At 38.6% G+C, this 25,943-nt stretch overlaps 1 protein-coding gene across 5 annotated transcripts in view; it reads right to left on the bottom strand.

Annotated features, from left to right (window-relative positions):
• CHEK1 (checkpoint kinase 1) overlaps positions 1 to 25,943 on the bottom strand; it is a 78,001-nt gene that overhangs the window by 36,402 nt on the left and 15,656 nt on the right. For 3 of the 5 annotated variants that reach the window (XR_003517614.2, XR_004819438.1, XM_027581141.1), the window contains exons 6-13: positions 24,059 to 24,247; positions 23,318 to 23,422; positions 21,027 to 21,122; positions 17,368 to 17,476; positions 17,003 to 17,180; positions 16,604 to 16,735; positions 14,214 to 14,315; positions 12,871 to 12,985 (exon numbers count right to left, since the gene is read on the bottom strand). Coding sequence is in view for 3 of the 5 variants with exons in the window: in XM_027581141.1 (XP_027436942.1) it covers positions 12,890 to 12,985; positions 14,214 to 14,315; positions 16,604 to 16,735; positions 17,003 to 17,180; positions 17,368 to 17,476; positions 21,027 to 21,122; positions 23,318 to 23,422; positions 24,059 to 24,247 (1,007 nt within the window). In the remaining 2 variants the exon portion in view is untranslated. Of the gene's footprint in view, positions 1 to 12,070; positions 12,986 to 14,213; positions 14,316 to 16,603; positions 16,736 to 17,002; positions 17,181 to 17,367; positions 17,477 to 21,026; positions 21,123 to 23,317; positions 23,423 to 24,058; positions 24,248 to 25,943 lie in introns of those variants that run through there. The other 2 variants (XM_027581139.1, XM_027581142.1) reach the window with 2 other exon arrangements.

The raw sequence follows: 25,943 nt of genomic DNA, 5'->3' as shown, positions 1-25,943 counted from the left end.
TAGGCCCTTGTGCCTTGCTCTTCACCTCTCCGGGGCCGCCAATTCACAGCTCACCTAGAGCCAGACCCCAAAGTACTTCCCGATGCACAGCAGGGTCTCTACTGGAAGCCCAGCAGGAAGGGGAGGGACAGCAACAGCACCACCGGGGGCAGCAGGAGCAGCAGTTGGGGGAAGCCAGGTCCCATTGTGCCTGAAGGACCAGGGCGCAGAAGAAGATAGGGCAGAGCCACCGGCACACAGGCCCTGAGTATACGGCTTTACAACCCCAGCTGGGAAGGGCCGCCGATGGGAGCGGGGGCAAAGGGTTGCACGTCCACCACAGAAGGAGCAGAGTGGCCGGTGGGAGCCCAGGCTTCCTGCCTGCCTTGCAGGGGCGGGGCACACCACCACGTGGTTTCTCATCCTTAGGCCACTTGCTGTGAGCCCAGACTGAAATCTCCTTTCTTGGAAATGGATACGTGCCTTGACTGTTGCAAAAACAAACAAACAACAAAAAAAAACCGCACTATAGTGAACATCCCCTTTGACAAAACAGCAGGCTAACAACAAGGGGTTCCCCCTAGCAGCCCTAGCAAGGGCTAGCCACAAAAATTTTCCCCACCCCAAGACAGCAGTACTCACCGCCTGAACCCGAACCTGGAACTAGCCCTCAGCCTGTAAGCTGTAAGAGGGCTCCAGCCTTAGCTGGTGACGCCCTCTGCAGGGTTCTGTTGCCACAATAACACCTGTGTTTGCCATAGAGCTGCCATCTCCCTCTCTCCTTCACCCCGCACTATGGGGATTAACCCAACATTTTGGTGCCAAACCTCTGGGCACAGGGCTCCAGCTGTGCAGGAGAAACCCATCCTGCACCCTGAGAAGCGGCGGGCAGCAGCGGCCCGCCCCGGGCTAACTCTCCTGTCTCGCTTCTGACCCTGTCTCGGCCTAGACTTCCCCCTCCTGTTGCTTTCTCTTCTCTTCCCTTGGGCTCCGGCAGGGGCCACTTCCCGTTGCAGGACATCACATCCAACACCAGCCGTCTTCATAGAGGTGAGTTTTCCCATTTCTCCTTCCCCCGAACCCTCTCATATTTTCTGTCTGCCAGGCATCCGGGCTCTGACACCGGCGTGCCCTCAGGGGGTGCCCTCTGAGCCCTCCTTGCTCCTTCCTTCAAAAAATAGAAGTCTATGGGGATGCCCCTCTCATCTAATATTTTTCATTTCTTTGGGGACTGGAATCCTCATTCTCTCAGCCTCCATCATGGGTCAGACCCCCTTAAAGCCCCCTTGCGACCTTGGTCTTGGGTGTCTTATCCATAATATCCTTGGGCCTGACCTCCAGCATTAAGCCAAAAGCATCTCATTTTCGATTGCAATATGGCCTGGCCTCAGTATGAACTAGATAATGATAATCGCTGGCCAAAAAATGGCACTTCTAATTTCCAAATATAGCGTGACCTCAGAAACTTCCTCCAACACAATAGAAAATGGTCTGACTGAGGTCCCTTATATCCAGGCCTTTGTCCACCTCTAATCTAAACCCGCTCTCTGTCAACCCTATTGCCCTGCCAAGTCCTTCTCCTCAAAAGAAAACCCCACTCCTCCCCCTCTTCCCTCCCAAAAGAACCTTCCGCCTGCAATTTCAGGCAGACGCATAGCCCCCATTACCACCTCCTACTTCTCTGCGCCTGTCTCCAGCCCATCCCTCGGTGCTTCCTCCCCTACCCCCCTCAAAAAAAAAAAACCTCATGCCCCTGCCAACATGTTCCCCTCCTCAGGGAGGTGGCAGGGGCCAAAGGCACTGTCCGCGTTCATATGCTATTCCCCCCCACTGACCTTTCCCAAATTAAAAAGTGCTTAGGCTCCTTCGTCACCAGCCCTACCACCTTCTGAAAAGAACGCCTATGCATCAAGCAGTCCTGTAATCTTACCTACTACATCTACGTCACCCTCGTCCACGCTCTCCCCCAAGGACGAGGAACACATCTGGGCAGCAGCTCAAATTCATGCAGACACCCTCTAGCAACAGGATGCCCCCACAACCCCATTGGCACCGTCGCTGTCCCCAGAATTGATCCCAAATGGGACTACCTGCCCAATACACCCGATAAGCAGAGGAGGGGCCACATGATTATCTACCTCCTGGCTGGTATGGATAACACCAACCTCAAGGCCGTCAATTATAAAAAGATAAAAAAAAGTCACCCAGGGCCCTGATGAAAAACCTGCCCCCTTCTACTCCTGGCTTTCAAAAGCTGTAACGAAATATACTACTTTCACTGCCAACACAGACAAGGAAAGGATCTATCTTCACTTTCACTTCACAGTTGGCCCCAAATATCCGTAAAAACCCCCAAAATTGGAAGATGGCCCACAAACCCCACAATGGGATTTAATTAAGGTGCCCTTTATGGTGTTTGATAATAGAGAGGAGGAGCAAAAAACCCCAAAACCTCAAAAGAGATCAGGTAAAATATCAGACACTGGTAGCTGTCATCAGGCAAGTCTCCCAGGGTCCTCAAAAACCTAATGCCCCACACATAACCCCACCAGGACCACGCTTTAAATACAGCCAGCAGGGCCACCAGGCAAGAGCTTGCCCCAACCCCAAACCACCACCAAAGCCTTGCCCTATCTGTGGCAAAAAGGGGCACTGGAAGTTGGATTGTACTCTGCGAGACTGTTTCCCATCCAGCCACTTCCAACTCCAACCAACCCCCTAACCCAAATCTAGGCCTGGTGAACCTACTGGGTCTGCCACCAAAGACTGACAGGGCTCGGGGTCTGTTGCCCCCACCACCATCACTGCCTCAAGACTCAGGGTAATGCTGGCAGTATCTGGTAAGCCCATCTCTTTCTTACTGGACACAGGGGCAACATTCTTAGTCTTACCAGAGTTTTCTAGCCCCCTCCATAGCTCCTCCATCTCTACCGTTGGGGTGGATACCCTCCACACATAAACGACTGGCCCTTTACTCTGCAACCTGTTTGACACTCCCTTCATTCATTCCTTTTTAGCTACCCCACAATGCCCCACTGCAATCTTAGGGAGAGACATCCTAAGCAAATTCCAGGCCTCCCTCCAATGTGCACCCTTCAATTCAACCCCCTTCATCCTACTTTGCCACCTAGATGCTTCTCCCTCCCCTCTATCTCCTCTATCCACCCTCCTCCCCCAAGTGGATCCCACCATATACAGTGGAACCCACTATAGCCACTCACCATATACCTGTCACAATCAAACTCCAAAATCCCTCACTCTGTTTCATCAGCCACAACATCCACTAAGTCCTGCAGGTCTTCAGGGATTAAAGCCCATTATTTCCAAGTTCCTTCAGACTCACATCCTAAAACCCACCAAATCCCCCTACAACACTCCTATGCTAGCTGCTGTCAAAAAATCAGACAAGTCCTATTGCCTTGTCCAAGACCTCCAAATTGTTAATCAGGCTGTAATTCCTATTTACCCCATTGTGCCTAATCCCTACACCCTGCTCTCCCACATCCCCCATCCACCACTTGTTTTTTTCAGTGCTCAACCTAAAAGATGCATTTTTTTACAATTCCCCTAGACCCCATCGGCCAGGATCTTTTCTCCTTTGCATGGACTGACCCTCCAAAACTGCCTAACACCAAATCTCCTAACTGCCCACGCTGAGAGAACACTTTTTTTTAAAATTTTTTTAATTAAAAGATTTTATTTATCTATTTGACAGAGAGAGATCACAAGCAGGGGGAGTGGCAGGCAGAGGGAGAGAAGCAGGCTCCCCGTGGAGCAGGGAGCCTGACGCAGGGCTCAATCCCAGGACCCTGGGATCATGACCTAAGCCGAAGGCAGTCACTTAACCAACTGAGCCACCCAGGAGCCCCAGAACATACACTTTCCTACAAGAGGAGTGCTGCTTTTATATCAGTAAGACCAGACAGGTCATTACTCACCTAAGTAACTCAAAGAACCTCTCCTCAATGGAAGGGGTTCACGGATGGTGGGCCTTATTATGCAGCCAACAGTTATGCTGGCTATGGCCCCTCTTGCCTTTTTCTGCATAATTCTGTTGTTGGGACTTTGTTGCATACTTAACATCCTATCTAGCTTATCTCCCAAGAACTAAATTCCTTTTAACAGACAGCCATCCAAAAACACATGGTCAGCATCTCCCTCCCGTGCCAAATGAGATATCTTCCAAGCCAGAAAAACACCGTAACTTCAATGCCCCCACTAAGCAGGAAGCAGCCAGATGACTCACATTGCCCTCAACAACCGAATCCCATTTCTTTTTTTAAGGAAAACGGACTGAAAGGTTAGCCAAAGGCACGCCATTTTCTACCAGCTGCCACCTCAGGTGACTGGACTGGAAAATTACCACCTAAACCCGGGGCCCATAGTACATCCTGTTTGACAAAAAAAGTTTAACTGCAAAGCAGTCCTCCTTAGCAACTCTAGCCATGGCTAGCTGCAAAAATTTTTCCCACCCCAAGACAGCAGTTCTCACCTCCTCAACGGGAACCTATAACTACCCCTAAGCCTGTAAGCAACACGGGCTCCAGCCTTAGCTGGTGATGCCCTCTGCAGGTCTCTGTTGCCACAATAACACCTGAGTTTGCTATAGAGCTGTTGTCTCCCTCTCTCTTCTTCACCCCTCATCACGGGGGTTAACCTAACACGACCTAGCAATTACACTACTAAGTATTTACCCAAAGGATACAAAAATACCGATTTGAAAGGACACATGCACCCCAATGTTTATGGCAGCATTATCAAATAGCTAAATTATGGACAGAGCCCAAATGTCCATCAACTGATGGAGTAAGATGTGGTGTGTGTGTATATATATATGCACACCCACACAACGGAATGTTACTCAGCCACCAAAAACAATGAACAATCTTGCCATTTGCAATGATGTGGATGGAGCTAGAGTGTACTATGCTAAGCGAAATAAATCAGAGAAAGACAAATACCATATGATTTCACTCATGTGGAATTCAAGAAACAAAACAGATGAAAATAGAGGAAGGGAGAAAAAAGAAGAGAGGGAGGCAAACCATAAGAGACTCAACTATAGAGAACAAACAGGGTTGCTAGAAAGGAGGTGGTTGGGGGAAGGGCTAAATGGGTGATGGAGATTAAGGAGGGCACTTGTTTTGATGAGCACTGGGTATTACGTGCAAGTGATGAATCACTAAATTCTACTCCTGAAATCAGTATTATACTATGTTAACTAAAATTTATATAAAAACTCGAAACAAAAAAGAAATCTACATTAACAACCATCATAATTAAATGTCTAAAAACTAAAAACAGGGCGCCTGGGTGGCTCAGTTGGTTAAGCGACTGCCTTCGGCTCAGGTCATGATCCTGGAGTCCCGGGATCGAGTCCCACATCGGGCTCCCTGCTCAGCAGGGAGTCTGCTTCTCCCTGTGACCCTCTTCCCTCTCGTGCTCTCTATCTCTCATTCTCTCTCTCTCAAATAAATAAATAAATAAAATCTTAAAAAAAAAAACTAAAAACAAAGAAAAAATATTTTAAATTTTTTTATTTTTAATTGAAGTATAATTGACATGCAATCTTGTATTAGTTTCAGGTATAAACAGTGATTTGAAAATTATATAGATTATGAAATGCTCACCACAGTAAGTACAGCTACCATCTGTCAGCATAGTTATTAAATTGACTATATTCCCTATACTGTACTTTCATCCCTGTGATTTATTCATAGCTGGAAGTTTTGTACCTCTTCACCCTCTTTACCTATTTCTCCCATTCCCCCACTCTTCTCTCCTCTGGCAGCCACCGGTTTCTTCTGTATTTTTGAGTCTGTTTCTGGGCTTTGTTTTTTCACTTTCCACATATAAGCAAAATCATATATTTGTCTTCTTCTGACTTATTTCATTTAGTGCAATACCCATAAAGGTCCATCTGTATTGTCACAAATGGCAAATTTTCTTTTTTTTTATGGTTGAGTAATATTCCAACACACACACACACACCCCCCTTATCTTCTTTATCCATTCATGTATCAATAGACATTAAGTTGCTTCCATATCTTGACTATTGTAAATAAAGCTACAATAAACATAAGATGAATATATCTTTTTGAATTAGGGTTTGGGGGGGTTGGTAAATACTCTGAAGTGGAATTACTGGATTGTATGGTATTCCTATTTCTAATTTTTTGAGGAACCTCCATATTCAAAGAAAAAAAATATTAAAAACAGCCAGAGAAAAACGAAGCCTTATGTATAGGGAGAAAACAATTAGAACTCCACTTTTGCACATGATTTGAAAGATAAATGCATAAAAATAATTGTAAATCTAGGTTAGATGTAATTTGTGACATCAGTAAAATAAAATGGGGAAGGGAAGAAGCAAAGCTGTGGAGGACTAGAGTCCTTTCATGACAAAATTAAGATGGTGTTAATTTTAAATATATTGTTATAACTCTAGGATGGTAAGAATGTAAAATGGTACAGCCACTATGGCAAACAATATGGAGTTATCTCAAAAAATTAAAATAGATTTACCATATAACCAGCAATTCCACTTCTAGGTATATGCCCAGAAGAACTGAAAGCAGAGACTCAAATAGATTATTTGTACACCCATGTTCACAGCAGCATTATTCACAATAGCCAACAAGTACAAACAGTTCAAATGTCCATCAAAGGATAAATGGATAAACAAAATGTGTATTATAAATACAATGGAATATTATGCAGCTTTTAAAAGGAATGAAATCTGATACATGCTAAAATATGGGTGAACCATGAAGACAAATGCTGAGTGAAATGACCCAGACACAAAAGGACTAATATTATATGATTCTATAATATGGAGGACTAGAAGTTTTCAAATTCATAGAAATAGACAGTAGAATGGTGGGTGCCAGGAGCTGGTGGGGAAGGGTAAATGAGGAGTTACTGTTTCATAGGTACAAGAGTTTCAGTGCAGGAAGATGAACAAGTTCTGAGAATGGATGATGGTGATAATTACACAACAGTGTGAATATACTGAACACTATTGAACCGGCACTTAAAAATAATTAAAATGATAAATTTTATGTTGTATACATTTTACCACAATTAAAACTAAAACCCAGGGGCGCCTGGGTGGCTCAGTCGTTAAGCATCTGCCTTCGGCTCAGGTCATGATCCCAGGGTTCTGGGATCGAGCCCTGCGTCAGCCTCCCTGCTCGGCGGGGAGCCTGCTTCTCCCTCTCCCACTCACCCTGCTTGTGTTCCCTCTCTCTCTGTGTCTCTCTCTGTCAAATAAATAAATAAAATTTATAAAAAAAACAAAACAAAATAAAACTAAAACCCAGCAAATCTCTTTTTTTACATTCAGACAAGATTATTCTGAAATGTATATGAAAAAACAAAGGACTAGAATATCTAAACCAATTTTGAAGAAGATAAACTGGAAGGAATCAATCTACCAAATTCACTATATGCATAGTAATCAAGGCTGTGTGGTATTATTGGACAAACAGACAGACACAACAATGAAACAGAACAGAGAACTCAGAAAGAGACCTACAAATACACCCAACTGATGTTTTTACAAAGGTCTGAAAGCAATTCAGTGGAGGAAAGATAACCTTTTCAGCATATAGCAATGGAACAACTAGATATTGAGAGGCAAAAAAAAAAAATTAAACTCAACCTAAGGCTTATACCTTACATAAAAATTAACTCAAAATGCATCACAGCCTTAAATGTAAAATGAAAAAACAAAAACTTTCAGGAATAATATAGGAAAAATCTTTGCGGTCTAAGTCTAGACAAAGGATTGTTAGACTCTGTGTTTAACAGATCCCAAAAATGTCATTTGTAAAATGAAATAATAACTGGACTTCATTGAAATTTAAAACTTTTGCTGTTTTCAAACCTGTTGAGAGGATGAAAAGGCAAGCTATGGAATGGGAGAACACATTTGCAAACCACATATCCAACAAGGAACTAGTATCTAGGACATATAAAGAATTTCCAAAACCCAATATAAAAAATTCCAATTAGAATATGAATGAGATGTGACACCTGGGTGGCTTGGTCGGTTAAGTGTCTGCCTTTGGCTCAGGTCAAGATCCCAGGGTCCTGGGATCAAGTCCCATGTCTAGCTCCCTGCTTTGCAGGGAGTCTGTTTCTCCCCCTGCCCCTCCCCCCACTCGTTCTCTCAATCTCTCTCTCCCAAATAAATAAAATCGTTTTTAAAAGTGTCCTGTAAAACATAAGAACTGGAAATCTGAACACTGAATGGATATCAGGAGGAAAAGGATAATCTTTGCAATTAACCAATGTTAAACTGGATAGCCAAGTGGGGGGAAAAATGAGCCTTGACCTCTCCCCTCACACTATACACAAAATCCACTTTCAGGTGGATTATAGATCTAAACATGAAAGCCAATGCTATAAAGCTTTTAGAAAATAATATACAAGAAAATCTTCATGACCTTGAAGTACAGAATGAGTCCTTAATAGGAAACAAAGCTAGCCAGGAGAGATCTTAATGGAACTACATTAAAATTACAAACCTCCATGAAATTTGAAACAATAAGCCACAGAATGGGACAGTGTACATGCTATACATGCAACTGACAAAGAACTAGTATGCTGACTGTATAAACAACTGAAATCATTAAGAAAAAAAAAACAGAAAAATGGGGAAAAGACTGGGGGAGGCACATCATAAGATACTCAACCTTATTTAAACTTAGGTATGAGCAAATTAATACCAAACAAATATTACACCAGTAACTTGGCAAAAATTAGACTGACAGCATCAAATGGAGGGGAAAGTCTGAAATACTAGAAACACATATTCTGCTATTAAAATTCTGATACTTTAATAGATCATTCCAAACTGTTTTTCCAGCAATTGCATCCTCTTTCCATGGCAGTGTAAATTGGTACGATCACTTTTGAAACAGTTTGCCATTATTCTACTTAAGTTGAAGATATGCATATCCTAAAACCCATCCATTCCACTCATAGGTATACACACTAGTCTCCAGGACCTAGAGAATTCATGGACATGAACAACAATGTTCTTAGCAGGAGTGTTAATAATAGTGTCGGAGTGTTAATAATAGCGTCCACCTGTAAATAACGCAAACATCCATTAGCAGTAGAAAGCATACATAATTTTAGTGGTATGCTCATAAATGGCATCCTATACAGCAATTAAAATCAATGAATTCGATACATGCAAGCTATTCATGCTAATGAAAATAAAAAAGCAACACATAAAAATTACATACAGCATAATTTCATTTATATGAAGTTCTAAAATAGGCAAAAGTAAACTATGTCATTTAAAGATGCATAAATAGGGGCGACTGGGTGGCTGAGTAGGTTAAGTGTCTGCCTTCAGCTCGGGTCGTGGTCCCGGGTCCTGGAATCGAGTCCCACATCAGACTCCCTCCTCAGCGGGGAGTCTGCTTCTCCCTCTGCCCCTACCCTGCTTGTGTTCACTCTCACGCTCTCTCTCAAATAAATAAATAAAATCTTTTTTAAAAAATAAAATAAGATGCATAAATAGCTGAGAAAACTAAAGGAAACCAAGGAGAGGATTATTATAAAAATAAATTTTATGATTACTTCTGGGGGAAAGGAGTGGGTTCTGAGTGGGAAGGGGTACAAGGGAAGGCTTGTGAGGGTCCAGAAATGATCTTTCTTTTTTTTTTTTAAAGATTTTATTTATTTATTTGACAGAGAGAGACACAGCGAGAGAGGGAACACAAGCAGGGGGAGCAGGAGAGGGAGAAGCAGGCTTCCGGCGGAGCAGGGAGCCCGATGCGGGGCTCGATCCCAGGATCCCGGGATCATGACCTGAGCCGAAGGCAGACGCTTAACGACTGAGCCACCCAGGATCCCCTGGAAATGATCTTTCTTCAACTGAGTTTGGTTAAACAGATTAACTTTACAACTGCTTGTTAAACCATACACATTGTATATATTTATATTTATCTCAACAATCATACCCACTTCATACACCACACTATGCATACACACAACGCAGCACGCGTTGACCTTTCCATCAAAATTTTAGCTGTTATCTTTGGGTAATAATTCCATTCCCCCCATTTTTGCATTTTGCAAATTTTCGTTGCTAAGCAAACATTACTTTTAATAATGGGAGTAAACACATTCTCCCAACAGTATAATGAACACTGCAGAAAAATTATGGCGGCTTATGTTTATTGAATGCCTTTTGTGCAACACAGTATACTATACTCTTTATACACATTAACTCATTTAAGATTAAAAACAACTCTAAAATGTCATTATTATCAGTCTCTTTACAGAGGCGGTTGCCAATGCTCATGTAATTATTACTGTGAGAGCTAATCTGTCCAAGTCTGAATGGAACTTCCCCCTCAGTCTACACAAATTCCAATAGCTGAGAAAGTTTGTTTACTATCCATCTATTCACCTTCCCCTTACAATATTCTGTAGCATTTTCTTCATCTGATATTTAATTTATTTGTTCAACAAATATTTACTTAGGGCCTACTATATTCCAGGTACTGTTCCACATACAAAATATACAAAGGGGCAGGAAGGGGCGGGGGAAGATATACAAAGGGAAAAAGAAATGAAGAAGTCTAAGTTTACATTTTGGTGTGGGAGACAGACTATAATTTCAGATAGTAATCAGTTCTATGAAGAAAACAAAACAGTGGGACAGTGATTGGGGAATATCCTCAGATATATTCTGAGGATAGACCGGATCAATGGAGTGTCTATTTCTTCATTAAACAACTATTCATTGCATGCTGTAATACATTAGGCACTCTTCTAGGTGCTGGGGACACAGAAGTGAACAGGACATATAGGATCCCTGACCTCAAGGAGCTTATATATTACATAGCAATGAGGGAAATGGACATTTAATAGGTAAATAAAAATATCTTATAATGTCAGATGGTGTTATGATGAAAAATAAAGAATGATAGAAGTGGGGTAACATTTTAGATAAGTCAAGGAAAGACTTTGCATAATGGGTGACACAAGCAAGGACTTAAAGTGAAGCACAAGCCACATGAATGTTTGGGAGTAAAGCACTCCAGGGAGAGGGAACATCAAAGGAAAAGATCTTGAGATAAGAATGTGTCTGCTCATGTAAACATGAGAACAGCAAGCAGATACAGCTAGGGCAGGATAATAAGTAAGAAGAGGGGCAGAGGAGGCCCAGGCGCTGGTAAGAGGGCAGATCCCGTAAAGCCAGGAGGTGAGAAAGAAAATTTTGAATTTTGTTTGAAGTGTGACGAAAAGCCATGAGAATCGAGAACAGGGGAAGGATAACTGATTCACATTTTAGAAAGATCATTCTGACTCTTTTTGAACTGTTGTAGGATAAGTAATATGAAAAGAGAGGTAACAGTGCCTTCAACTAGAGTGCTTCTAGTAGAGGTGTGAAGTAGGATAGATTGTGGATAAATTTGCTAAATGGAATAGGATTTGCTGAATTAAATGTACAATATGAAAACCAGGTCAAGGAGGATTCCTAGGGTTTTGGCTTAAGGAACTGGAGAGCTGAATGTAGCATTTACTGGGATTAGGAAAAACTAGGGAAGAACAGGTTGGAAGACAGGGACCAAAAGCTGGTTTTGGTCTCGTGTTCACTATTAGTCAAGTGGAAATGTCAGCTTGGCTGTGTCTGTAAAGGTCTAAAGCTCACAAGAGAGGTCAAAGCCTGAGATAACTTTGTTTTTGAGAGTTACTAGTCACAATTCTCAAGAACAAAATTTTTCGTATTTGAGAATTTACTGGCTCAATTCTTAGGAGTCACCTATTGCTTCAAATTTATTTCTCCTATGGATATACTGCAGTGAACACAATTTACCAGTATATACTAATAAGCGATAAACTCTAACCATAAAATTTCACATGTTCTTAGCTTCAGACTAAAATGATTAATTTTATAAATTACCAAGAAAAAGGAATACAGGTCCCAACCTAAAACATTCAAATATTAATATAAATTTTATCAGAAGAACAAAGTCTTAGTAAACCTAATAGTAAAAGAATTAGGATCAGATCTATTTCTATCACAGCTTCCTTACTTCTCCCTCCTCTTTTATTCCCTACTACCTAGAAGCTTGGTCACCAAGAAGTCCACAGAGTTAGCTATTCATTTTCAAAATAGAATTTATTTCTGTAATAAAGAATTAAAATATGGCTGTGAAAGTAGAAAATAATATAGAAAAATATTTAAAATGTGCAATAGTAATTTTACAGTAAAGGTAGTTAAGCACTAGAGTCCATGCTCAACTTCTACTTGAAAGACAAACCAGTATTTTATATATTATTAACTACAATGGAGAAAACATACCTACTTGCAATTTTAAGTAACAGTTATAATTCAAAAACAGATTTATGTACTTGGTAAGGCCCTTGTGAAAATATAAGTACAAATCATGGGGATATATTTTTTGAAGTTGGTTTCACTTTATAGACTGATAAATCTACTGTCCAAAAGTCACAGGATTGCTTTATTACTAATCCATCCATATAATTAAATCAACATAGGAAACACCTACTTTTTGGATGAAACCAAATGTTTTGTTACCAATGCGACAAGAATATTTTTCATTACACTGGTATAAAAGCTGGTAAGCTCATGTATCCCCAAAGCTTGGTTTCCATCACATGGGTCTTTAGACACTAAACACAGGATGAAGAAATATCTAATGAGTTCTATCCATCCGTTCCCCAAAGCTTTACTTACAATGAAGATATAGGTATTGTTTGTATGAAGAACATACAAAAAGAATTGGAAAATGTTTGGCTAGAGGGAAGACAACTCTTCAGAGACTATTGTTTGCAGTTTGCAGAATAGGATAATCTTCTCTAGGAAGAATAATGTCAACATAGCAGCACTATATTCACCAGGAATCCAGTGGATCTCTCATGTGGCAGGAAGCCAAACCTTCTGGCTGCTCACAACATCGCTCAGCTTCCCTTTAATCTTCAGGAAGTGTCTCTTGAATTCTAATCCATCACCCTATATTAGGAATAATATCCAAAAATAATATCAAAAAAGAGACTGCCATAAAATCAAACTCTCTTTAGTGGTAAGTAGAGACAATTGTAGGTGGACATAGCTAAGGATGTCCACCTACAATTCTCTTCAGGTCCTCTTCTGAGGACCAAAAGTCTTAGAAGAAATAGCTACATAAGTAATTCCAACTTGCTTTTGGGCCCATCACAGTTCCCACCACACTGGGCTCAGAGAGCAGAAACAATGGCATCTTGTCTATTTCAAGCATTGTTATCTATGGACCTAAGTCACTGTTTTCCATAGGCACTAGGGGTTTGTAAACTAAAATTAAGCTACACAACTACACTGAAGTCTTGCCAAAATACTGTGGCAACAAAGCCAGTGATTCAGTTATGAGAAGAATTTCATTACACTAGGATCTTAATAATTTAATCCCATACTAAGCATCTAGACAATGGTAATGCAGCAAATTTCCAATTTTAGAATGTGACTTGTTTCTCCAACCTCCTTTAGAGCCATACACAATCTCTCAGCAAACATATTTGGTCTTACATACCAAGGCCAAACTATAACCTCAGAATCAGTAATTTCTAAAGAAATAACCAGAAATGTGAATAAGACTCTACGTATACAAATACTAATCACAGACTTACTTATGACAGATGAATGCTCATTAATTATATTGTACACTTGGACAAACATAATTGTTATTAAAAAGATATATATGGATTAAATAAGTTTAGAATGCTTTAAAATATTCAGGGTAATTACTGTTGGACAGTATAATTTAGGATTATTTTTATTTTATTTTTACTTATTTACATTTTCTACAAAAAAACTTCTATAATAAGGAAAATGTCATTTGAAAAAACTATGTTTTAGAAGGATAATGACAAAAAATAAATGTTCAGAACACTGAATGAAATCAATGTTACCATATATTTACGAATGCCATGTATATACAAATATAATGCCATTGAAAAAAAATCTCTACATATAAGAGCATTTCCATATAGCACATACTAAAGAAGTAGTAAGACTACCATAATGAAATACAGTATAAAATAGGTCTCTGTTCTCTCTGGATGATTAGATTAAACTTGATTCATATTTTCTCCTTTATATGTTTTCATATTTTTTAGGTTTCTACAGTGAACATGTAATACTTCTTTAATAACAGCAAAACAAAGTTAAAAAAACAAACAAACAGAAAACATGTTGTTATATGTACCTTAGAAAGCCGGAAGTCAACCAAGATCTTCTCATCCATTTCTACCAAATTTACTTTGAAAATCAGTTTATTGTTTCTCCTATCAGTTGTTGATACAGTAACCTAAGGCAATATAAATAAGTTTAGCCTCAATTACAAAAACATTTGTAATACTTCTCATTTCAAGGAATGACTAAAAAATACACTGGTATACCACTATTGTGCAAAACTAGAACCTCATGTTCTGGGAAAGTACAAGATGCTTAACACATACACTGCTGGTGGAAATGTACAATGGTGTAGCTGCTTTGGAAAACCACTTGACAGCTCCTCAAAAAGTTAAACAGAGTTACTATACGCCTTAGCAATTCCATTAGCAGGTATATACGTAAGAAATTGAAAACATATTGTTATGGGTTGAATCGTATTCCCTCAAAATTCGTATGCTAAAGCCCTAACCCCTCAGAATATGACTGTATTTGAAGACTGGGTCTTTAAAGAGGTAACTGAGTTAAAATGAAACCACTAAGTGGGTCCTGATCCAATATGACTGGTATCTTTGTAAGAAAAAAAAAATTAGGATACAGAGAGAGACAGATAACAGGTACCCATGTGCACGGAGCAAAGGCCATATAAGGAGGCAGCAAGAGGACAGCCATATGAAAGCCAAGAAAAGAGGCTTCAGAAGAAACCGAACCTGCCAGCACCTTGATCTTGGACTTCTGTCTCTAGAACTGTGAAAAAATAAATTTCTGCTGTTTAAGCACCCAGTCTATGGTATTTTGTTATGACAGCCCTGGCAAAGTTTGTACAAAAACTTGTACAAAAATGTTCATAGCAGCATTACTCATAATAGCCAAAAAGTAGAAACATCCCAAATGTCCATCAACAGGTAAATGGATAAATAAAATAGCCTTCTATCCACAAAATGGAAGATTATTCCCCATAAAAAGGAATGAAATACTGATAAATGTAAACAATGCGGATTAACCCTGAAAACATTATGCTAAGTTAGAGAAGACAGACACAAAAAGCCATTTATATGATATTATATAATTCCATTTATATGAAATATCCAGAATAGGCAGTCCATAGAGACAGAAAGTAAATCAGTGGCTGCCAGGAAAGGGAGGAGTGACTGTTAATTGGTATAGTTTATTTTTGAGGCAATGGGAGGTTCTAGATTTAAATGATGATGGTAGCACAATCTTGTGAATATATCAAAACCACTAAATTATACACTTTAAAATGGTTAAAGTGATGATTTTTAGGTTACGTGAATTTCATCTCAGTAAACCTACCTGATTAAAAGAATAAATAAATTACCTACACAAGTGAGAGGAAAATCAGGCTGGCCTCAGATTTCTACACAGTAACAATTTCCCCCAACTTTTAATTTTGAAAGCTTACAAATCTACAAAAAAAACCCTGAAAGAATCTACAATAATAACTATATACCCTTCACTGGTCTTATCAACCTAGATAAGTATATGTTTACTTGTCTTTTTTTATGTGGTTGTCTTTTTTTTTTAGTTTTTCAACCAAGCTATAGAAGACAAATACTTCCACATGTTTCTCCTATGAACAAAGACATTCTCCTACAAACCACAATATTATAACACTCAAGAAATTTGGCACTTATACAGAAACATTATCTAATATAAAACCATATTCAAATTTCCCCAATTATCCCAATAACATCCTTTATAGCTTTCTTTTCTTTAAATCCATGATTTAGTGAAAGATCATACATTACATTATTTATCAGTCTTCTTTAATACATAATATTCACCTCTAATTGTTTTTTATGACATCAGATTTTTGAAAAGCCTAAAGACAGATTAGAATTTCAATGTTACAAATATGCTATAATAATATAAACAACAAAAACTGGTAGGTGGGAGCAGGGGAGATGGAAGAAATATGGGATTGTTAATGTATTCATCTTTCATAGAAGGGTATCTTTGTTACTGTTACAATTTAAGTATATATAGTTTTTAAAAACAATGATTTGCCTCTCGATATTTTTAATAACCTTTAAGAAGACTTTCAATATTATTTCTTAAGGTAAAGAACATTTTACTTAAGTCTTTTCAATCTCAATTGTTTCTTTTTAAGATTTTTTTTTTTTTTTTGGTCAGAGAGAGCAAGCGAGAGGAAGAGAGAGAGAGAGAGTACACAAGCAGGGGGAACAGCAGGCAGAGGGAGAAGCAGGCTCCCCGCTGAGCAAGGAACCCGATGCAGGAAGCAATCCCAGGACCCTAGGATCATGACCTGAGCCAAAGGCAGACGCCTAAGCGACTGAGCCACCCAGGCATCCCCCAATTGTTTCTTTTTCAAAAATATACTGATAATGATCGTTTTTTACTTAAATATTTACATTTTTCTTCAGGAAAATCAATGAAACATACCTGATTCATACAACTCTTTTTCCACTGATAGCCCAATTTCTCACAAGTCTCTTTCAGGCATTGATAAGATTTGTCTGCATCCAATTTGGTAAAAAATCGTGTCATCCTTTTAACCAAGCGCTGCCAAGGGTTCTACATGTCAAAGAGAGGAAACCTGAATAAATTTGGTATTACCAAAAGCAGTCGTATCATAGCTATTCGGTCTGAAAATTCTTTTATGTGACTTAAGATTCTTATACAGGAAAGCATCCTCTAATTCTCTCCTCCTTGTTAAAAAAAAAAAATCTGTATACACTAAAGTGTTAATACTATATTTCTAAGATTTATACATTTAAAAAAAGGTTATGACAAAAACTAGAAGTTTTTCATCACTTACTTGAAAAAACTAAATTCCCTTACCTGTGAGGATCCTGGGGTGCCAAGTAACTGACTATTCAGCAGCATATGATCAGGACATGTGGGTTGGGAAAAACTGATCCCTTGCACCAATTTATCAATATATGAAGGGCTGGTGTCCCATAAAGAAAGACCTGTCCGTGGTTCTGGCTGGGAACTGGAGTACTTCACATTTTCTTCACTGGAGCATTAAGATATGGGAAAAAAATATATCTTCAGATAAAATCAATCAGGCCTTTCTTATATGACATTATCATTCTCACACTGATAAAAATCACATTCATTATTAAGAAAAAATCTATACATGCATTCCTTCTTATGGGAACATTACATTCAACAACTATTTGATCTTTATTGATTAATCTTACCTAGAGGCACTGTTCACTGGAGAGAAGTCCAAATTGGATTGAATGTGTTTAGAAAAGCCACTAGGAGACTCTGATACACCACCTGAAGTGACTCGGGGCCTCTTTGCCCCTAAAAAAGAAAACATAAATACAAATGTTTTAAAACCACATCTAAATCCATTTATCCAAAACAAAATAGTTATATGACAAATAGTGGCTCCTTGTACATGATTACGTAAGAAATGTGGTCATTATAAACTTAGGAGGACTCACTTGTCAAATTACACATTTCACAAATCCTGACTTGTAAGTATGTTCCAAGTGTGGGGTTTCACATAAAGGTCATTATTTTAATGGTACCATTTATAGTAACAGACAATGGTCTATGAAGACAAAGAGACCTAGCTAAAAAAATCAAAACTTTTTAAAATAAAAAATAATTTATGATAATGGCAATAAACATTATCAATCTACTCTATCCAACATTCTTTGCTCCCCTGAAAAAGGCACCAAGAATAATTATTATATAGAAAATGATGCCACTATAAATTCATGGTTACTATCCTTAGCTGGATCCTCAACACTGACAGTTAGTCCTATGTTTCTCTAGTCAGTTTCCTCTCCCTTTCTCCAAATGATTACTTCAAAACTTCTATACTCTTGTGAAATTTCCACAACTACCCACCCTTCCTTCCCTTCCATGCTCCTATCCAATGCCCATCCCTCTACTTGTATGTGAGCCCCATACCCTCCTTTCTCTTCAGGGGTCTTGATGCTCCTTCATTCCTTCTCTTAGACCTTCAGCCTTTTCCTATCAACTGGAACTGTCTCAAAACCATTTACACACACTTTATTTAGCCAAACATTTTATTTATTAATTCATTTATCCAAATATTTTATTAAAGCTACTATGCATCAGGCAGTAAGATGAAAGAACAGCATACTGGTATGTTAATGAGAAAGCAGGAGAGAGAGAAAAATTAATGATACAGGACAAAGACAAAAGAATTGCTAGACAATGTCCCTGAGTAAGCAAAGGAGAACTGGGCATCGTGCACAAGACAGAGTTGGCTTATATCTGGAGCAGACAATTTATTCCTAGCAACTGAGGAGAAAGCAGAGTATACGAGCACAGAGGCAGCTGGTTAGGTGAGTAGAAATGGTGATGGGAGCTTGTGGAAGTTTCCTTATGATTGTTTCTACTTCTCAGTGAAGCAGGAAGTACTGTCACCAACTGAGAGTGAGGATGGGGAAGGAGGTATTAGAAGTTGAAGAAAAAAGAAAAGGCATACAAATGTGATTTAGGAGAGTGAGGCTGTGAAAGAAGTAAAGAAAGGCATTATAATTGCCTGGCAGAATTAAGGGCTCACTTGAGATTAGTGAGCCTGAATTTAAAGTGAACACTGTCATATATTTTGGTCCAAATGTGATCAGCTATGCAGGTGTTAAATGTAGAGTAGGCAGAAGACTGGATTAAACTTGGGTTAGGTTTTGACCAGTAAGCATGATGAAGAGAGAATAGGGCCGGAAAGCTGAAGCTGAATGTAAAGAAGACATTATAATGACTGACCTTGGGATTTAAAGTAGTGAGGATGGAAATGAGGACCTAGGGAGGGGGCAGATAAGAGATAGTGAAAAGGAAGTAGAATTAGTGGATTACATATCCAAGTAGGGTCAAAGGATTGCTGGAGTCAGGGTACTAGAGGAGGAAACCAGAAAAAAATATACCAGTAATCAAAGCAGGATGCTTGAAGAGATCAATAGAGGAGAGAGGGTCAAGGAAATATGAGATCAAGATATTGGAAGAATCATCCAAATGAATATTTAAATCACCAAGAACCATGACAAAATGTACATCAAGAGTCATGTTGGAGAGAGTGACAATGTGGCAGGAATTTTAATTGGGGGTTCAGAAGCTGACTGTAACAAGGATGGAACTGTGGGTGGTAATCTGATAATATGAGATTCAAAGTGAAGAGGGGGAGAAATGTGGGAAAAGGGGGAAAAGTGGCAATGAAGAACAAAAAGGATGTCTGCCCCACCCCGTGTTTCAAGGGTAGGAGCATGTGGGAAAGAAAACATCTACCACTGGAGAGGAAGCCTGTGTTCTCAGAAGAGAGTTGGATTCCTATTAGAACAGAGTGAAAGGTAAAAGACACATTCAGAGAAGAGTTAAAAACTCCTCATTCATCTCTAGCCATTGTGATCTCTCCTCCCATTCACAGCCAGACTGCTTGAATGAGCTGTCTACACTCTGCTTCACTATCTCTCTTTTAGACTATAATCACTGTACTTAATTACTCCCAGGTCTCCACCAAACCTGTTCCTGCCACAATCCTGAATAACTATCGGGAAATTTTAGGGTTCGTTATTAATTCACTTAACAGTATTAGCTAGTATCATGCGTTTTCTTCTCTTAGCCTCAATTCCTCCATATTCTCCTGTTATTTCTCCCATCTCTTTGGCTATTTTTCTCTATTTCCCTGGCCTCTACCTATCTCTTAAATGTTAGAGATTTAAGTTTCCTTAAAGTTTCATACACTCAATTTCATCTACCAGTTTAAATTACTGTCTATTTGCAGAAAACACCTAAATACTGACATCTCAAGCCTGGTCCTATCTCCTGAGTTACACACATACACACATCTCTTGATTAGACAGTTTTACTTCTTAAATTCAACATGTCTAAAATCAAATAAAATTTCCCCCAATTCTGTTTTTCCTGAGTTATATTCCAGTAAATGGCACCACCACTTTCTGAGTTGGTAAACCCAGAAAGGAGTCATCCTGGATTCCTCATCCTCCTTCATTTTCTATATATAAACAATCACCAGTCCTATCAATTCTAATTGGTAAATTTCTTTGGAATCTACTTCCTCCTTCCAATCCCACTGCCACTAACCTCATCCAAGGTACCATCTTCTCACATTCAGGATCAAAAATGTCAAAAACAATAGGGAAAAAAAGGTAGCTAGAAAGATCTTTTAAAACTGAATATATTTAAAACCAGATCATGTATTTCCTGGCTTAAAATCTCTCAAAGGCTTCTTCAGTGGCCTCAAGTTAAAGTCCAAAATCCTTAATGTGGTTTATAAGATCCCCCTCCACAATTTGGTCACTGTCTACCTTTCAACCTTCATCTCAAACCTCTCTCCCTCTCCCCCTTCTTTATTCACTCATTTATTCAATAAACATTTACTGAGAGCCTACAATGTACAACACACCGTGCTAACCTCTGGTGACAACCGTGATGAATAAGCCAGACACAGTCCATGCCATACTGGCCTTCTTTCAAGTTCTTCAAATGTACCACCTTCCAAATTCCAAGACTCTCCAGATGCTGCTTCTTCTGTTCAGAATCTGACACTCATCTTGTTAGTACTCATCTAGCTAGCTCCCCTTTAATCTTCAGACCTTAGATTTAATGTGATTTCCTCAGAAAGACAAGTTTTCTCTGTCACTTAAGACTTGGTCAAACACTTAGCTATAGTACTCTGACTTTCCACCTTATTAATAAACTTCAAAATTCATTTTTGTATTTCTGTTTTCCCTACTAGACATTATAACCAACCAACATGAGGACTTAGACCACAGGTATCTTGTGTTGTTGACTTGTAATACTGACTGCCAAGGGTCTTTTCTTTCACAGAAAAAAATACTTGTATTTTTCATGATATTACCTTTCTTGAGAGGTTTGTTGTACCATCGATCTTTTTTGATGTCTGGGATGGTAATTCTTACTGATGGATTCTCAACTAGGATTTTATGCAGCAAAGCTGAAAATAAAATATTAATACAACATTTACAAAAGAGTCATGCAGATTAGAAACTTGTGCTGTGGAACATATTCTCTATTAGTCTCCTTATATCCAAATATTTCTGGGCAAGAGAAAGAATAAAGCTACTACATTATTGCTTTAATTTCATGTAGTTGCTCTTTGCTACTGTCTATATCTTAGAAGATCATTCTCAGATCTAATTCTCAGCTGTCTGCAAGTAAGCAGAGTAAGAGTCTGGTGGAAATGTTTCTCCCCATGTGACAACATTAACAAAAAGATACAAAAACCCTCATCCACTTTCAATACCAAACTTCATTGTTCCAATATGTCATGTTACATCCTCATTCACACAGTTTTATAAGGAAAATTTACTTTCCAGTAACTTTTTAAGAGACAATAATGTAAGCAACTATCATCCTAAAGTATCTTAATTATCTTGATAAAAAATTCATACATCTCCGAAAGCCAAAATTATTTTCTAATGGACCAAAGATTTAAATGAAAAACTGAAGCTATAAAAACACGAAAACACAGGGAATTTTTTTCTAAAGTTAGGGGTAGGGAAGACCTTTCCAAACATAACAATACAGTCAGAAAACCACAAAGAACAAAATAATAGATCTGAATAAAAATATAAAACTTCTGCATGTGAAAATAACATAAACAAAATAAAAATGCATGGCAAATTGTGAAAAATATTTGTAACAAATGCAAAGATCTAATGACATTAATGTTAAAAAAAAAAACTCATACAAAGTAGTAAGAAAACCTCACTGCCACAAGTGAGCAAAACAGATCATCTATAAAAATGGACAAAAAGCTAGCAATGGATGTACAACCTCATTGGTATTAAATTAAAAATAAAAATAAGAAAACAGTGAATACAGGGGTGCCTGGGTGGCTCAGTCGGTTAAGCAACTGACTCTTAGTTTCCACTCGGGTTGCGATCTCAGAGTCCTGAGATCGAGCACCATGTTGGGCTCCATGCTCAGTGCGGGGTTTGCAGAAGACGGTCTCTACCCCTCCCCACTGCATGCATCATGTGTGCTCTCTCTCTAAAATAAATAAATCTTTGGGGCGCCTGGGTGGCTCAGTCAGGTAAGCATCTGCCTTCGGTTCAGGTCATGATCTCAGGGTCCTGGGATTGAGTCCCAGATCAGGCTCCCCGCTCAGTGGGGAGCCTGCTTCTCCCTCTGCCTGCCGCTGCTCCCCCTGCTGGTGCGTGCACTCTCTCTCTGTCAAATAAATAAATAAATAAAATCTTTAAAAACAAATAAATAAAATCTTTAAAAAAATTTTTTTAAATATTAACTAATGAGATTGTGATGAAATGGTACAAACTTTCTAAAAAAGCAATTTGGGGGGGTGGGGGGGTGAGTTAGCCTGGTGATGGGTATTAAAGAGGGCATGTATTAAATGCAGCACTGGGTGTTATACGCAAACAATGAATCATGGAACACTACATCAAAAACTAATGATGTAATGTATGGTGATTAACATAACATAATAAAATAAAATTTTAAAAAAATTATAAAACACAGAAGAAAAAAAAGCAATGTGGCCAAGTAAACCATAATAATTAAAAACTGCATACATTCCTGACACTTGTGGATTTTTTTTAATTACATGATTTAAAGGTATGTGCATTACGTGGATGATCACCGTATCTCTTTCATAAGTGAAAAATTTTAAAAAAATATATAAATCTCTAAAAGAAGTGAATTGGATGACTATAGTAAAACATACCCACATAGCAAAATTCCATCACAGCCTTTAAAAACAATGATGTAGACCTACAATTACAGTCATGGAAAAATGGCCATGACTACAGCATTAAGACAAAAAAACAGGTTATAAAATAGCATGTGTAGTGTGATCTCATTTTCTATAAAAACATACATAGTTATAAATAATATACATACATAACAAACATATTTGTTATACATTTTTACAACAAAGTGTAGAACTGCATATCAAAATATTAAAAGAAGCTATTTCTGAGTGCTGGAATTATACAGTTGGCTTTTTTTAAAAAAATTATTATTTTCTAATCTATCTGCAAGGACCACATATTACTTATGTGATTATTTAAAAGTTAAAAAGAAAAATATATATATATAAGAAAAAATTCAAACATCACTAAGCTTCATTATCCAAGAAATCAGTACTTTCAATCAACATAACCCAGTTACCTAGAGGAGCTGAATCAATTTTTTTCCAAGGGTTGAGGTATGTCTTTTTTTCTTTCCAATCAGAATATTCCTGACAACTGTCACTGGGCTGGTCCCATGGCAATTCTAAAAAAGAAACAAGTCCCGGTTTTCTGAATGTTCACATTATTATATAGTAAAGTTTTAAAGGAAAATAGTCAATGATACAAACCCATTAAGTTTCCTCCAAATTAATTCAATATGGTTTTCAAAGTAAGAATGCCAACTCACAGACATATGAGGCACTTCAAAGATAAACTATCACTTCTGCTCTACTGTTTCCAAAATTATTCACATGAATCTTAAGAGATTGCTATTGTGATATTTTATTTAATAGCTATACATACCTCATTTTTAAAAAGTTTTGGGATTCAAAGTTCCAACTTAGTTATAAATAAGTTCACTATTAAAATACAATCATATAGGGGATGCCTGGGTGGCTCAGTCCGTTAAGCATCTGCCTTCAGCTCAGGTCGTGATCCCAGGGTCCTGGGATCGAGTCCCACATCGGGCTCCTTGCTCAGCAGGGAGCCTGCTTCTCCCTCTGCCTGCCACTTCCCCTGCTTGTGTTCTCTGACAAATAAATAAAATCTTTAAAAAATTAAAAAAAAAATATTATCATATAAATATGGATTTCCTTGGTTTGTTTAATTTATTTTGGTATAACAAATCTGGCTTTCCATAGGACAGGAGTTTCATCATGATTAATTAAACAGCTCTTACCTCCAGCCAACATTGCCGTAAGTACTATTCCACAGGACCAAACATCAACTGGCTCTGCATGAAATTCTTTTCTCTTTAGAAGTTCTGGAGCAACATAAGGTAAAGTACCACACATCTTGTTCAATAAACGTTCACGATTATTATGCCGAAACACTGTTGCCAAGCCAAAGTCAGAGATTTTGAGGTTATCTAAACCAAAGGAAAAATGAATGGCACTGGATAAAAATGTTCTATAAATAGATATACTTAAAGGAATTAAGTTTTATTGGAAAATCACTGGTGTTACTTAAAGTGTGTAGCACTTTTCTACCTTAAAATGACAAAAAAGAAATTTTTTTTAAGATTTTACTTATTTAATAGAGAGAGAGAGAGCGCGCACAAGCAGGGGGAGAGGCAGGCAGAGGGAGAGAAAGAAGCAGGCTCCCCACTGAGCAGGGAGCCCAATGCGGAGCTCTATCCCAGGACCCTGGGATCATGACCCGAGTGAAAGCAGACCCTTAACTGACTGAGCCACCACGGCACCCCAAAAAAGAAATTTTAAAAAAGAAGAAATAAAAGATATCATCACATAACTAAAAACTAGAAAAAGGCCTCACTGTTTCTATTAAGAGAAAAATCATCAACACACAAAACAGTTTGGACCAGGTTCAAGAAAGACACTGGAGTCAAAAGGGGTTGCCCTTCTGGAAAAAGGACACTCTAGTCTTCGGTTGAAAGCGAGCCAAGACCTTCATCAACTTGTACAGAGGGCAGGAAGGAGACATCAATAACATGACAGGCATAACTTTCTCAGCAGCAAACAAACCCAGCTGGCAGGAAGAAAATATGTAAAGATGTACCAAAGCTAAAGATCCACAAACCACTAGAACTTCTTGTCAAAGCAGATAAGTTTAGAAAAGGAGGAACTCTGCACAAAAAATAAACCAGAAGAGCAAATTTCCTCTAACTTCCCATCTCTAACACACAACTGCCGGCAGAGCTTTCAATTATCCTGTTCTTAGTGAATATCCGCTGTAACTGAGTGACACTTTGCTAGCCAATGCAGGTACACAAATCACTGAAGATTAACAATAGCCAACTGCTACGAAAGTTATAAAAATACAAAGCATTATAAGATCTTATAGCAAGGGAATCTAATCTAATCTTAGGAGGGAGGGAAGTCCCCCTATTACCAAGGTGTCAAACGGTATAACCTTTTTAGAAGGCAATCTGACAATCTGGAAATTTGAAATATTCACTCTTGGAACTAGCAATTCCCATTTCCAGGACCACAAACACAGAAATACTCCCTAAAATTCACAAATATAAGGATATTCCTAGCAATATCATCTGTAGATAGCTTAAATATCCATCAATAAAGAAATGATAAAATCTTACTGCACATGTATACAATGAAAACTATGTTGGTAAGTTGTTATTTAAAAAAAAGGGGGGGGGGCGCCTGGGTGGCTCAGTCAGTTGAGTGTCCAACTATTGGTTGTGTCTCAGATCATGATCTTGAGGTCGTGGGATCAAGCCCTGCGTCCACCGTCCACCCCGCATTCAGTGCAGAATCTGCTTGTCCCTCTCCCTCTGCTCCTCCCCCTGCTTTCTCTCTCTCCGGAATAAATAAAATCTTAAAAAAAAAAAAAAATCTATCTATAGTACAGACATGGAATAGGGTGTAAGTGAAAAAAAAAGACAAGTGCCATAGCAAATATCCATTATAACACGACCCAATTTTTATATTGGGCCTGTGCACAAATTTATAGAACAGACATTGCTGTTCTATCTTTTTAAATCTAGAAACAACTTTAATGTCCTAAAATGAGGATAAAATCAAGTATATCCACACAATATAATAATGTAAGGCATGGATGATGTTTACCTGCATTTGAATTGGGAG

Source organism: Zalophus californianus, chromosome 11 (assembly GCF_009762305.2).
Source record: "Zalophus californianus isolate mZalCal1 chromosome 11, mZalCal1.pri.v2, whole genome shotgun sequence".
In the NCBI taxonomy this organism is placed as follows: Eukaryota; Metazoa; Chordata; class Mammalia; order Carnivora; family Otariidae; genus Zalophus; species Zalophus californianus.
This window is presented reverse-complemented; position numbering and strand designations above follow the sequence as displayed.